Here is a 15,542-nt window from a genome sequence, read left to right as displayed (position 1 = left end):
ACGTTTGATAGGCTTTATGCGTCGTCGATGCACTGCTGTTCTCAATGCCGATGGTGGACATACCCGTTATTGAGCTTGTGACATGGTCGTTTGACCCTTCCCGCTTGTGGACTCGTGACGTCATTGTGATTGATTTTTCAATTGAAATTCTCCCGACTTGTTATGGTCTCATGATCCCTCCATTAAAGTTTATATGTACCTTTGACATTGTTATCGTACTTATCAACTGGGATAACATTTTGACAAGCACAGTTTCTTTATGTGGCTAGTATACTTTGTTTTCATAAGTCTTAACTGCCAGATTTCAGACTGGAAAAAAAATACCAGCTACTGGAACTCACCCTTTATAAAAGACATTTCTGGTGTCCCCATCATGATTTTGCTGGAATATTGCTAAAAGCAGAATAAAACCCAACTCACTCACTTCATACAGAATATTGGGATATTGTATTCTAGTTAAAAGCCAGTGCACAATTTCTTCAAAATATTCCCTTAAATGGTCACATCCATAACATTTTCCTTGGTGTATACCACAGCAGGATATCCAAAAGACGTTCTTCTCATCCAAGACAACATAGATGACACAAGGCATATGGGTTGATCATGTTTATTGCATGTAGACATGAGAGAAGAACATGTACTATAGCACAATCCATATACAAAAGTCCCTCACTATAACACAACATTACACTGCCAATACAACGCACCAGACTACCTCAGCCTCGGAGTCAAATTACAAAACATTATCACAAAATTACCATTAAAAACTCCACAGCCTTCTGACAACACAGGTAAAAGTTTTTAGGCAAGGAAGATATGACTGATATATCCATCACAAGTTCCACCCATGAATATGGTGGTAAGATAGCCTAGAGGTTAAGGGGTTAATCTCTGCCAGGCAGGTTCAGTTTCGATTCCCGGCATGGATGTCTCGTTTTTGATACCTGCTATGCAATTACTTGAATATTGCTAAAAGTGACCACTGTCAAGAGCATAGCTCTCAATTGGCAGTCAAACATGTACCAATTTCTCCATAAGAGCATGTCAGTATCAATTGGTAAAATTAAAAAAAAACAGAAGGAAAACATGGTTCAGAACAACTGCAGCCAATGGTTTCACCATAGTGATAGGATGCTGAACTGAAGAGCACACAGTGTATACCTTCAGTGAAGGGGCAGTGGGGTAGCCTTGGGGTTAAAGTGTTTCCTCATCCACCAAAGACCCGGGTTCGATTCCCCACATGGGTTCATTGTGTGAAGCCCTTTTCTGGTGTCCCTCGCTGTGACATTGCTGAAATATTGCTAAAAACAGTATAAAAACATTCTCATTCATCTTCAGTGAAGAAAGTGGACAGAGCATATGAACTTCTGCCCTTAACAGTTAAGAGGCAGGCTGTTGAAGATAACTGTCGCCATCGGATGCTCTGTTTTGGCAATGTGCATGGGTGAACTGACACTTCATATTTCCTTACATTTATTTACGATTCATACATGTTCATTATGAACAAATCTTACACGTCACCCATTGTATGCATTATAGTGAGGGGCCACACAATAAACTAAACCTAACATTTGCTTGATATTTGTGAAGAATTTCATTCCTCCATCCTCTCAAAAGTGGTACTTTCAAACTTCAACATGTCCAGAGTTCGTCTCAGAGAACCAGATAATTTATCCAATGGGGGTAGAAACCTCTGCGTTTTTCTCTTCACCCAGGATATCACTTTGGTTTTTATGCCGAGATTAGTTTGTATCCCTGGTTGTGGTTCATAAAGCACAGAACAGGTGGCTTGGTCTCACCACAGAAACAGTTGAATCTCACCAATAAATACTGTCTGACCTTAGAGGTAACAAGTCCGATAACAATGTCGGAATATGTTCCATTTCCACTGCAAGCAAACCTTCAACCACAAACACTTCTCAATGAACTAAAGATTTCCTGTCCTTCAGTTCTGGCATAATTCTAGACCTTCACATTCATAAAATGTTAAACTGACAGGTTCTCTTACACAAACAGGTGGAGCAACAATCTCTTTTCCTAATGAAGAAATTAATTCTGTACTCAATCTGGCCAACCTTGGAGAACATTTTATACCCTATATTTCATGATTAAAAATTGACAACAGACCATAATTATCCCTGTTATGTGATCTTCCAAAATATTTGTAACCGAGACTGACTTCACATAACACTTTTACGATATTTGATGTATGAACAAAGAAAGACCACAAAATGTGGACAAAACCTTTTAAAAAAATCCTAGAAATATGTCTGTGAATTACACGAATCTGAACAAAGTGTTTACAGAAGACTTCTTTGAAATAAATATTTCTGAATGTCATTCTTCACAAACTTGTCAGCAACCTTAAAGACAGGTATAAATGCATTAAAAAATATTTGCACTGTCTCCAATTAAAGTCATGATTGTGATTTTCAATTACTCACCATGACAAAGACAATACAGGTTCTTACAAGTTCATTTCACTGTCAGTCAAACTGACAGTTGGTAATAGACCAGCTATTTCTAACTGTGTTTCAGCATTTTGGTTTGTTTACATCATGGGTGGGTGAAAAAATGATATAAGAACATAGACCACAAACTTCTCCTACCTCACATTATCTAGTATTAGCCAATCAGTACATTAAACCACCAGACCCTATCCCAACCTGGCCCTTGAAATCACATATCACAATGAAATTATTAATCATCCTACTTTCAAACATCTTAATCTCCATACAGAGGGATAAATAATCACTGTTCCACAAGAACCATAATTGATTATGTTAACATTTGACACTTTCTCAAATTATACACAATTTCTTTCGCCAAATACAGATTTTGAAATTACTTCAAGGGCAGGCTGAAAAAAAGGTTCTGGGATTTTGGCTAATACCCAATAATGTACAATAAGTTACACATAGCACAAACCAAGTTTTAACAGGTTTGCAGTAATGTGAGCTGCCTAGTCTGCTTCTGAGCTCAAAATCCTGTTTTGAAAACAGCACAAGCTGAACATGGTGCAAAGTTGTCTGGAACATTTTGGATATTGTGTTAAAAGACTAGTGACTTGTTGGAATACAATAAAGGTGACTAATATCAATGTTTCATTGTATATCATCATAGTAATTCATCCCCTGACTTGAACCTTTTTCAGAACAAACAGGCTGCAGTTTGTTTGAACACAACACTTTACTAAGAAAAGAATGCAATATTTGTACAGAACACTTCCTCTACAACTACAGTCAACACAAACTGAGGGCTTGTCACTAGAAGCAATCACACACAAAAGCCTGGGAATTAAAGTCTTGGAAGAATAAAATGTCAGGAATGGAAGGCTTTGGAAGGATGAAGAACTTTACAGGACCATGACAATATACTGGCATGTCTGTCTTTATGTTTTGCATTATTATGAATATAGCTTAAAAATGCAACTGTCTCTGATAATTAACAGATAATTAAACAAGCAAATAAGAGATGGGTGCAAAACTTTATAGCAATTGGCTAAAAAAAGAGAGAGTTAAAATCTGTCCCAACTTAAAGTAGGTCTTTCACCGTACTGCTGTATAGTCCAATACTCTAACCATGACTCTCAACCATACTGACAAGCTTAAGTGCTTATGTCTACATGTTCAACGATGGTGGACAAAGGCCTCTGTATAAATAAAACTGGAATGATCATAGAATCTGACATGCAGAACTGTTATCAGCCTATGGAAGCCTTGTTTCATCACCGTGAGTAGGAAGCATCTTGAAATCATGCAGAGATTTGCTGTCAGTAGAGTGAGTGTTTCCTGAGCTGTGAGATTTCAGATACAGTATGGATGACAAGATTCCTCTTCTTATGTAGGACCCAAAGATCAACTGATATATACATATCCTTGTCTCTCTCTGACAGTGTTTCAGTTCTTTTGTACTGAACAACATTTCTGCTATGTGGGCTCTATAAAAGAACAGGAAATATGGGTCCAGGTGACCTCAAATAAATGGTATATTTAGACAAATATTATTTGTCCAGGCGACAAAAGGTTTGAATTTATAAACAAAACAAACAACTGATGAGGAATCCCAATACATGAGACAAATGTCCAAATGACTGGCTTCTATGGCTGCAGTTGCAGCCAAATTAATATATTTTCTACAGCAATAACCTCCTCCTACACTATTTAAAAAATGCCCTATCTGAGTGCTCATATGATTGCAGATTTTACATCTCTCAATTAATATTCACCTGAACTTAATTCCAGATAATAAAGTAGTTTTCAAGAAATGATAATGAAATGATGTGTTCACTTTGAGAAAGACACAAGTCCAGTATCACCTCCCTGTTGGTGATCTTTCAAGATACCTGACTATCTTCCAGACTATCTTCCTCCAGAAACTCTTTATTCTAATGACAATACAGGAACATTTCAGCTACAAGTTGCCAGCATACGCCAGGTCCTTTCCAGTCCTCAATTCCCTTTGACCATGATCAAGTTGGATAAACTTGCTGACTACGTTTATAGCCATGAGCTGCCATTTTCACAACACAGCAAAGGATACAAATCTGTCGGTTTCATGAACAGCATGACAGGTTTAATGGAGATGATAAAGATTGAAGTTACACATCCCTATTTCACTTTATTTTATCAGCTTGCATGATTTAAAAAGCTTTGAACAAAAATCAGATAGTCATGACTGAAAACTTTTGTAAAAACTAACATTTAAGTAGAATCCATTCATACATGAGTTGTGATTGCCTTCAAAATTCCCATTCATCAAAAGTGGCCTGGAAATTTTTAAAGGAATTATATCCACAAAAGGAAAATACTTCAATATTTTATCTAGGATAAACTGCTTGAGTGAAGCATAGATTAACAAAATTTGATGGGGACAAAAATATTTTTTCTATAGTATGGAATATAGTTTCATAAAGCTTGAAATGTGACTGAAATATGGTTCCAAATGAAAATCCAGGCCCCTTTAATAATTCATCACTAACTGCCTGGGCCCTGTTCCACAAAAAACATGATGATCATAAGCCTATGTTTAAAGTATGCGATTGACAACCACCTGAAACCTAAGATCACTTTGTGGAATGAGGGCCTGGTACGTTTTCTCCAGACCTGCGGCTAGAGTTAGGATCGCAGTGTCTTGAACAAGAATAAATTTGTTGCACCCAGGAGAACAGTCAAACTTCACCAACAAACTGATATGTAGCCATGCTTTCATGCCCTGGAAATGGAGGTCATGTGACCCTGCAGGTAACAATGATAGGTGATAAATCTATTTATCTCACATGTCTGACAACAGGCTTCCTAGAAAACAACTCCAAGTAATAATATTAACAATGATTGATTATCTAAATGAAATTGCAAGAATGTTTTTGCACAAAACTAACATACTTTCACTCCACAGTTTTCAGTTGGTCTAGTTCCACACTGGATAAAGTCTTAAACCAATCCGTTACCATGGTTAAAGGAATTGATGAATTTACACCGCAGTTGTGCTGTACAATATCTTCCTGGATGAATGGCATCAACATTGATATATATATATATATTTACACACACACAGTTTCACCATGGTATAAGATGTGACCAAACAGGCAGTAACAGTTTATGATATTGGCAGGTTCCACAGTGACTGCCCAACAGTTGCTTGTCACCCCCTCAAATACCATGTCGACTGATCACATCACAGCAATGGACGAGTCCAAAATGTCACATAGGTGAGAGGCAGTCATATCATATGTCACCGAGCACTCACACGTTTATTTGCTACATCAATATATGATACAATAAGTTAATGCTATCGAGATGGTTTCCCCTTTAGTCTTTCACCATTTGCTTTTGAATCGTCTTTGGATTTCTTCTTAACTTCCTTGTGTGGTTTCCGACCTTTGCGCACTTTGCTAACATATGCATCCACAAGAGCCCTAATCTTTACAGGGTTAACATCTCCACTCTTGCTATGGCACACCTGGAACAGATAGATTGAAAAATGTAAGTTTTCAAGTAAAATTGATATTTTTATACTTATCCTGACTCATGATCTTTTGCTTATCTCCCTTTTCCTTGCGAATGGTAGTGGAACACTTGAAGTTCCCGAAGCGGACGTAAAAATACACTCACCCACGGGTTACCTCCCTTTTCCCGCGTGAACAGTCATGTGACCAGCCTTACTTGTCACTCTCTCCTGATCTTTCTGCCCAAGCACTTGGATCTGCTGTGCAATCCAAAGTGTTTCCAGCGGGGAGGTCGGGAGGGCTTGACCTCATGAGTCAGGATAAGTATAAAAATATCAATTTTACTTGAAAAATTACATATTTTTACTTATCCTGACTCATGATCTTTGGCTTATAGAATCCGACGGATTGGTGGTGGGTCAGGTCACGTTCTGGATTCATCAGCTGTCCTTAGATACGTCCTGTATCCCCCCCCCCCCCATGGGAACTGCGTAGCGGCATTTCCGAGATCCTATTCTTCCAACTTCTGTTATAACGGGGAGGGGGAGGAGAAAGAGGAAGAGGAAAGGCCACTTCTTGTCTTACTTCCCTATCAGACGAGTTGAATCATCTTGTTTCATGTGGCTTCAGATAAACTAGTATCTTCTTATTACTAGATATCTTATAACAACCCTTAGATTATGATAAGATCTTTATCATAAATGAGTTGCGACCCCTTCACATACAGGTAAGATCTTTACCCGTACAGGATCCTTAATCACTCATGCTAGCCTGTCCTAGACTGTGCACGGACTTTCAAAATAACACTTTTCCTTAGTAAAAGTTATCAACAAGTCAACGTGATAAAGGGTGAGATTTTCCAACTCAGCGCCTTTGTGGAGCCGTTAGTAGCTGTGCTACAACGAGAGGCCCAAATTGGTGAATGCCTGAGACGTCTTCAGTGGCTATGTCTCGGAGGTAGTGGTTGGCAAACACCGTGTCCGACTTCCAAAAGCAACCCTCCATAATTGCTGATATAGAGCAATTTCCATGCAGAGCTAGTGTTGACGCCAATGCTCTGACTTCGTGTGGGTTGGACTGACTGACTGACTGAGTTTGGTTTTACGCCGCTTTTAGCAATATTCCAGCAACATCCCGGCGTGGGGACACCAGAAATGGGCTTCACACATTGTGCCCATGTGGGGATTTGAACCCGGGTCTTTGGCGTAACGAGCCAACGCTTTAACCATTAGGCTACCCCACCGCCCCTTGTGTGGATTGGAGCTCTTGGAGGTTCTAGTCCTGCTGCTTTGTAGGCTCTCAATATGACGGCTCTCATCCAGAACAATATCGTCGTTCTTGAGACTTCTGCTGATGTCTCTGTGGATAATGGGATGAATAGGCGCTTGAATTTTCGTCTCCTTGTCTTAGTCTTTTGATATATCTTCAGGGCTCTGACCGGACACAAGGATAGGTCATCTATATCCTCTGGTCCGAGGATTGTAGATAGCGCTGGTACGTAGAACTGTCTATCTGGCTGACCAGGTAGTTGGTTCTTGGCAATGAAGCCCCATCTAAGTCCTAGATGAAATGCAGCATGTTGCCCCTTGTCGAATCTGGTTCGACCAAAGTCCAGTGCATGTATCTCTGATACTCGAGCTGCCGTGGCTAGCACAAGCAGGAACAGAGTCTTCTGTGTCAGCAGCTCGAGTGTAGTCTGGTCTAGAGGTTCGCAGGCATCACTCTTAAGATGACGTAGAATTACATTCAGATCCCAGGCCGGAGCTCTGAACTTCTTTTGCTGGTCCTCCAGTTTAAAAGATCTCAGCAGAGCAAGTAATTCTGGTGCTCTCATCAACTTGATGCCTATTTTCATGGTAATCACTGTACTGATGGCGGCGAGGTATGTAGATAATGTCGAACCCTTCAGATGTCTGGTCTGAAGATGACACAGGTATTCCGCCACTTGAGGATGAGTAACTTTCATCGCAATGAAGCCTTTCCGCCTTGCATAAGTCTCAAACTTCAGCCACTTGTCATCATACATGTTACGAGTAGATCTGCGTAACGCTAGCGTTACTGCCTTGGCTGCCCTGGCGGAGTATCCTCTTTTCTTCAAACATGTTTTGATACAGTCCACAGTGTTGGGTTCCTGTGGACTTGCTTGGTGTGCGGATATATGAGTAGGTTCGGCCAATCTGGTAACTTGATAATTGGACTTCCGAGATCTTCTATTAGGTCTAGGAACAATACTCTCGCTGGCCAGTATGGCGCAACCAAGGTCAGTTGTAGCGCCTGTGTCTGTTTGATCTTCAACAGTACTTTCGGTAGTAATATCAGTGGTGGAAACGCATAAGCGTTTAGTCCTTCCCATGATATGTTCAGTGCATCTATTGCCAAGGCTTGAGGATCTGAAACTGGTGAGACAAATGTCTGTAGTTGCTTGTTGAACCTCGTGGCAAACAGGTCTATGCATGGGGATCCTATTTCCCTTATGATGAGCCAAAATGCTTTTGGATGGAATATCCATTCTGTAGGTGATGGGTGCAGTGGTCGGGAGAGAGCGTCTGCAAGCACATTCTTGGCTCCGGATAAGTGACACGCCTTTATCCAGATGTTTGCCTCCTCCATGATGTCAAACAACTGGAATGTGAGTTGTAGTAGGCTTGGTGATCTTGTAGATCCTTGCCGATTTATGGGGAATGCCACTGTAGAGTTGTCCGTGTGGACCATCAGCATTCTGTTGATCAGAGAGCTCGACTATAGTTGTAAGGCGCTGATCACCGATTTCATCTCCAGCAGATTGATGTGAAAATGCTGCTCTGTTTGGACCACTTCCTTGATGCAACTTGATTGTTGAGATGTGCACCCCAACCTTGTATCGATGCGTCTACGTAGAGATGTGTGTCGAAGACCGGCTCTTGTAAATAGGTCCCTCCGCAGATGTTCAATCTGTGGGTCCACCAAAGTATGTACCTCTTAAGATTGTCTGGCAGCAAGATAGGGTCGACGCTGTCCAGATGTTTTGTCAGGAACAATTGCAGCAGCCTTAGTTGTAATCTTCCTGTGTCAAGTCCTGCGTCGAGGTTAGTAGACCGAGTAGACATTGCCATGTTCGTAGTGGTAACGGAGAGATGACTGTTCGTGGAATCATGGCTTGTATCTTGACCCCATGATCTTCTGGGACCACAATTCGATTCTGTGTTGTGATAATTCTTATTCCCAGCAATTGAAGATCTTGTTTGATTCTAACTCCAACTTCATCAGGTTCACTAGCCATCCTAGTTGCGTGAGCAACTTAATTGTGAAGTTCAGCTGCTGTCTGAGTTGATTGGCACTTTGAAGAACCTGTATGCCGTCGTCCAGATAACCGGCACTGCGTAGACCTTGATGCTGCAGATAGGTGACGATAGGCTTGGTTATTCGTATGAATAATCATAGAGCCGACGATATTCCAAACGGTAGGACGTTCCATTGGAAGTGCTAACCTCTGATTGCAGTGATGATGCATCATTCTTCCCCTTATATACGCAGGCGATCTGTGTTGACATCGAAGCGTTGTCTATTTATAAAACAAGGCTGGCTCCAGTGTAGCATCGCAAGGGGACAGGTACTCATACCGACTTTTATCAGCGACAACTTCCAAAATAAACATTGTTTATCCTGCTGTCAAGGCTAGACATCTATTAGATTCCCATGATGATAACAGGCCATAGTTGAATACTGTTTCCAAGGCTGCCGATGAAGTACTCCCCCGTACCACGGGTTTGTTTACAAAACAGAAAACATGCTGGAACCTGCTCTGTCAGTGGGAGGCGTTGTCTGACGTGGACCAATCAGCTTTCAAGCATGATATAAAGCCGTAGAAGGGACTCCAGTGCTCGCCCAACCATCCACTTGAGCGAAAAGGGAGAGAGTGACAAGTAAGGCTGGTCACATGACTGTTTGCTCGGGAAAAGGGCAAAAGGGAGGTATCTCGTGGGTGAGTGTATTTTTTACATCCGCTTCAGGAACTTCAAGGGATTCAAGTGTTCCACTACCATTCGAAAAGGAAAGGGAGATAAGCAAAAGATCATGAGTCAGGATAAGACAAAATAAAGGATATAATGCCGTATACAACATATGACAGAAGCAACACTGACAGTTTGTAAACAGGGTGTCTCAATGGTACCAGAATAACTCTAGAATATAGTGAATGAAGGAGGCTGCATGTGGTCCACCTGTAATAGGGAGGCTAAATTTGGTCCCACCTGTAATAGGGAGGCTAAATTTGGTCCTACCTGTAATAGGGAGGCTACATGTAAGGAGGATAACTGAGTATGTTCTCACCTGTGAAAAAGAGGCTACTTATGTTCTCAACTGTAAGAGTGAGTTTAGTTTTATGCTGCACACAGCAATATTTGAGCTATATGCTGGCAGTCTGTTAATAATCAACTCAGACAATCCAGTGATCAACAGCATGAGCATCAATCTACGCCCCCAACTGTAAGAGAGTCTACTAATATCCCCACCTGTAATAGGGAGGCTCCCTGTGTCTCTACCTGTAAGAGGGAAGCTACAGAATCACTGGTTACCTTTGGCACAGCCTTCCTGAGAATCTCCTTATATTCATCTTTATTGATCTTCTTGCTGCTGTAGAAGGGTTTGATGGCCAGCTTCACTTCATCAACAACCCGTTCCTGGAGATGCAGCTTCTTCAAATACTAAACAATTGGAAACACTATAAGTACATGTACCAGAAATCAGCATGTCTGTGCAGTAGGGTATGGGATTTTTTCTGAGTGTACACATTATTGTGTTTGATTGTTGGTTCATGCTGTACACAGAAAAATTCATGCTGCATCAGTGGTCAGTTAATAATCAAGTCCGGATCAGACAATCACGTGATAGACACCATGAGCATCGATCAATGCAACAGGGATACAATAACATCCATCAACCTTGTCACCGAACCTGCCAACCTAATCATTTATGCTTCCTTTTTTAATCTAGAATGTGTTGTTTTTTATGTTATTTTTGGTTTTATTTACTTCTTTTGGATACAAATTCAAAATTTACAAATGAGTAAGTCAAGGCTGATGTATATACACCACCATGTAAATGAACAGTTAGATACAAATAAGGATTTACATACATAACAGAAGGAATCCCGTAAGTTCTTAACAAAAGCACATGTGTAAAAACAGGACATTTGTCTTCTTTCAGAGGCATTTTAGAAGTTGTAAAGATGAAGGAAAACAAAGTTCTATGGATAGTCAACTTCTTTATTGCAATGAGTGTGACATTTCGGTGTACGTACTAATACCATCACTTGCTTGATAACAGTGTTAGTACCTACACTGAAACGTCGCAATAAAGAAGTTGATTATCCATAGAACTTGATTTTACTGTACAGGAAATTTGGATAGGAAATATGTTAATTACTGAAATTTAACATACGTATTGCCACCTTAATAACTTGATGAGTACGTTACCTGAAACTTGTTTTAATTACTTTGACAATGATTGCCTGGTTTCCCTTTCCCAGGAGGTGACTGATCATAAAAACCATGGTCTTCCCACTTTATACAACTTCGACTTAATTTCAGTAAAATTGAGCATAACAATCAAAATATCTGATAACAGGAAATGCTTTAAGCATATATTTCTGATCATGCTAATACTATAATGCTTACTCATTCATGTTGCCCAAACTGTCTAAGAAGCTATCATTTCATTTATTACTGAGAATCTTATACAGAAGAATATCCTGAATTCATGATAAATAAAATCCTGTTCATTAGATCATGGATCACTTTTAAAACAAGACTAAACATGAAACTGTATTGGTAAGGTATATCATTGTGTGCTTTATACTGCTGTACCCAGTCGGCCATACCTTGTCCTTGTTTGTGAGGTCTGCAGCTGATGATGGCAGATCATCCTGAGTTGAGGACAGCTCCTGGACGGTTTTCTTAAAAGTTTTCAAGTCAACTGTCCTCTTCTTGGGTTTTTCATCAGGGTCAGTGTTCATGCAGTCAGGTGGGGTGGGCAGCTCCAGTTCACAATCATCATCTAACGGAGACATGTCCATGTCCACAACCTCAGTTGTCTCCACAGACTCCTGCGCTTTCAGTAAAGCCCCTTTACCAAACAACTGTGGAGGAAGGGGCACCTTAAAGATGCCATTCCCCTTCCCACTGGGGGAATTAAATGAGGATTTGTCTTTTTCAAGAGCAGCAAGCTGGGCTTGAGCACTTAATAACTTTGAGATCTCTTCTAACTGTTCCAGCTGAGATTTGGGAGCCTGTGGTCCAGGAGGTGGTCTTAGTGGGTTTGGCAGCAGAGGACGAATCGGGTTCATCTTCATCTGTACTGGAGGTGGGTGGTTGGGATCTGGCGGAAGGTGCATGTTAGGTGGGAAGGGAGGACGTGAATGCTCTGGACCCATGGGGTCGAAGCCACCGTTCATCACGTTTGCCCCCGTGGGCATTCCCCCAGGGCCAGGGGGCATACGAGCACCGAATCTGTTCTGTTGTAGCTGCATCATGCCCCCAGGGGGGTTGACTTGCCAGCCAAACCGAGGCATGGTCCCGGTCGGGAGACGTGGGAATCTACCTGGTTGGGGTTGTGTGAAAGGGGGTGGCTGATTTAACATAACAGGGTTCATGAGAATCTGTCTCTGGGGCAAACCTGGTTGAAGTCTGGGATGAAGCATCCCGAATGTCACAGCAGGCAGAGGAATATTTTGTGGCTGCATAACCCCTGGCTCACTTGTCAAAATATATGCATTCTCACTTATGAAAGGCCCCTGTCCGTGAGCATTTTGCATGAGCTGTGGCGGAAGGTCAGGTGACGTACTGTTGGGCACAACACCTTGAAAGTCCACAGAGATTCCCTTCTCTACCTCCTGCTCCTCATCTGTAGGGTGAGCAGGGTCGTACACAGATGGCTCCTTGCCGAAAATACCACCTCGCTTTATCAACTGCTCAGACAACTTACTACCGGTAACCGACTTCAACTGAAGACGGACAGGTTTTTCATTTTTCGATTCAGACTTTTCACTCTTACTTGCCGATTTATCACTCTTTGACTTTTCACTTTTGCTTTCTGATTTATCACTTTTAGCATCAGGCTTATCACCTTTGATGTCCAGATTTTCATTTTTCTTTGCCAAATCAGGCTTTGCACTTCCACTTGGCCCGAAGGATGGCAGAGGTATATTTTCATGGTCCTGCTCCTCATCTTCATCATCACTAAGAACAATTGGGTCATCTGTGAAAGATACAGGCACTAACTTGGGTGCACTGTGATTAACTTTCACTGAGGAATACTTGGTATTTTCCCTTTCCGTTTCATCTCCAGATCGAATCTTCTTGTACTCACTCCTAGAATCTTCCCTTTCACTCTTCCTTTTAAAAGATCTTTCACTATCACGATTTTGCTTAGAAAAACTGTCTCTTTCAGAATATTTTCTAGGACTGTGAGATCGAGAACGACTTCTACGACCTCTACGTTCACTACTACGTTCACTACTACGATCTCGACTACGATCACGATCACGTCTCTTTTTCTTGTGAGACTTTTCTCTTTCATATGATCTTTCACGAGAATACGAACGTTCTCTACGCTTTTTGCGAGATGATCTTTCACGTGATCTTGACCTTCTACGGTCATGTGACCCAGACCTATCCTTTCTATCTCGGGACTTACTTCTAGATCTAGTCTCTTTCCTTCGTTTATGCCGAGATGAACTTTCATATTCACCTCGTGAGAGTTCTTTTCTGCTATGCTTATCACGTGATCGTTCTTCTCGATCATCACGTCTATCTTTATCCCTTCTTTCATAGTCTCTTTCTCTCTTATCATACTTAGAAGTCCTATCTTTGGACTCTTTACTCTTATGAACAGATTCCTTCTTTTCAAATGCCCGGTGACCATGGCCCTTTTCATCTAAACGTGACAACACTGTCCTTAAATCATCATCAGCATCTTTATTTCTGTAACTCCTCTTCTTAGGAATACGTGGGAATTCAGAAATGGGCACTTTGTTTTCCTGTTCCCTGGTAATTTCATAGTCAGATTCATCTGTGTCCCATCCTCCTAGATTTGACCCCATTGTCCGAGCTTGAATCTCTTCCTCAATTTCACCCTCTTCATCACCTCCTGCCTCCTGTTCTTCTTGCTCTTCCTCCTCTTCAACCTCCTCTTCCTCAACTTCTTCTTCTTCTTCTTCACCATCACCATCCTCCACCTCTTCTCCTTCCTCATTTTCAGCAACCTCTTCCTCCTCGACTTCTTCTTCTACCTCCTCCTCTTCCTCCTGACCCTCTTTGGCATCTTGCGAATTTGTTTCAGTTTCCTCTACTTCCTCCACAGCAACAGTCTCATCAGTGTCGTCCTCTTCCTTCTGACTGTCTTCATCTTCTCCACCTTCATCAATCTGCAGAGGTTTTTCTGAGTCAATGGAAGTGTCATCCAGGGCGTACTCCATCACTTCACTCTGGGACCCAGCATCACATTCACCCAACTTTGCTTCAGGATTCACCTTAGAATCTTCAGATGTAATCTCACTACTGGCTTCAAAAATATCACTTTGGCTCTTGATACCTGGAATGGAATCACCCTCTGACTCATCCTCTTTCACACAATCCTCGTCTGTTTTTTCCGACTCTTTTACCTCCTCCCCATCAAGATTAGAACAATCATCATCTTGCTCAGTCTTATCCTCAGCATCTTCCTTGTCAACATCCTCCATAGCAGTACCTGTCTCATCTTCACTGTCTTTGGCAACATCTTCTCCCATTTCGGCTTCCTCTTCTGTTGGAGAGGAAGGATCATACTCGGGTTTGCCTGTTGGGGCTGGCGAGTCATCTGTGGGGTCGAAAGGATCATACTCAAAGCCAATGGAGGCTGCTGGAACGAGGTGGCCAGACTTAGAGGACTGTGTTTCAGCTGGAGCTTCCTCCTGGGCTTCATCTGTTGGGTGACACGGATCATACTCATCAACATCCTTCTTTGTAGATGTGTTTAACTCAAAAGTGTGGCCGTCTTTTAGATGAACTTCTGCCTTTGGGACTGGTTTGTTAGCGACGAGAGAACCTGAAAGAAACGAATAATAGAAGATTTCATCATGGCAAATCACATGTGACTTGGAATACATATAAGATACAATGAAAATGGGATCAAATCATCTACATGATGTACTTATTAGTGGCTTTGCCAATTAAAGAATGTTCGGGTTATCGACTCCTAAATTAAAGTCAACTATTGATATGATAGTTTGATATGATTTTGAGTAATGGAGTATGGTTTTATGAGGCTTTAGTTGAAGACTAGCGGGAAATTCAAAGACAGGACCCACCATCTCTCTTGATTGTGACATCCCCACTCTTCATGCTGAGCATGCTCTGACTTTGCATGATGCAGCCCAGGATGTCGAAGGTGGAGCTGCTTGCTGCTGCTGGCTCGACCACAAGGGTGGACGGAGTTGACGCTCTGGCAAAGACATTAACAACATCAGTTGAAGAATTATATAGATCTATGGTGGCATTTTTCATGACAACCCTTATTGAAGTAAAATATATCAAAATATTGGCAAAATAATTTTGCAGACAAAGCCTTAAATGCACAGTAG

At 41.4% G+C, this 15,542-nt stretch overlaps 1 protein-coding gene across 1 annotated transcript in view; it reads right to left on the bottom strand.

Annotated features, from left to right (window-relative positions):
• Positions 1–591: 591 nt before the first annotated feature.
• LOC124288317 (PHD and RING finger domain-containing protein 1-like) overlaps positions 592–15,542 on the bottom strand; it is a 30,619-nt gene continuing 15,668 nt past the window's right edge. Inside the window, exons 11-14 of the mRNA XM_046724826.1 lie at positions 15,270–15,403; positions 11,805–15,007; positions 10,501–10,629; positions 592–5,961 (exon numbers count right to left, since the gene is read on the bottom strand). Of these exons, the coding sequence (XP_046580782.1) occupies positions 5,791–5,961; positions 10,501–10,629; positions 11,805–15,007; positions 15,270–15,403 (3,637 nt within the window). The 3' untranslated portion in view covers positions 592–5,790. The remainder of the gene's footprint in view (positions 5,962–10,500; positions 10,630–11,804; positions 15,008–15,269; positions 15,404–15,542) is intronic.

The sequence above is a fragment of the Haliotis rubra genome, unplaced genomic scaffold, assembly GCF_003918875.1.
Source record: "Haliotis rubra isolate DU_JTF1 unplaced genomic scaffold, ASM391887v1 Scf415, whole genome shotgun sequence".
NCBI classification, from domain to species: domain Eukaryota; kingdom Metazoa; phylum Mollusca; class Gastropoda; order Lepetellida; family Haliotidae; genus Haliotis; species Haliotis rubra.
Note: the sequence above shows the minus strand (reverse complement) of the source record. Positions and strands in the feature narration are given on the sequence as shown.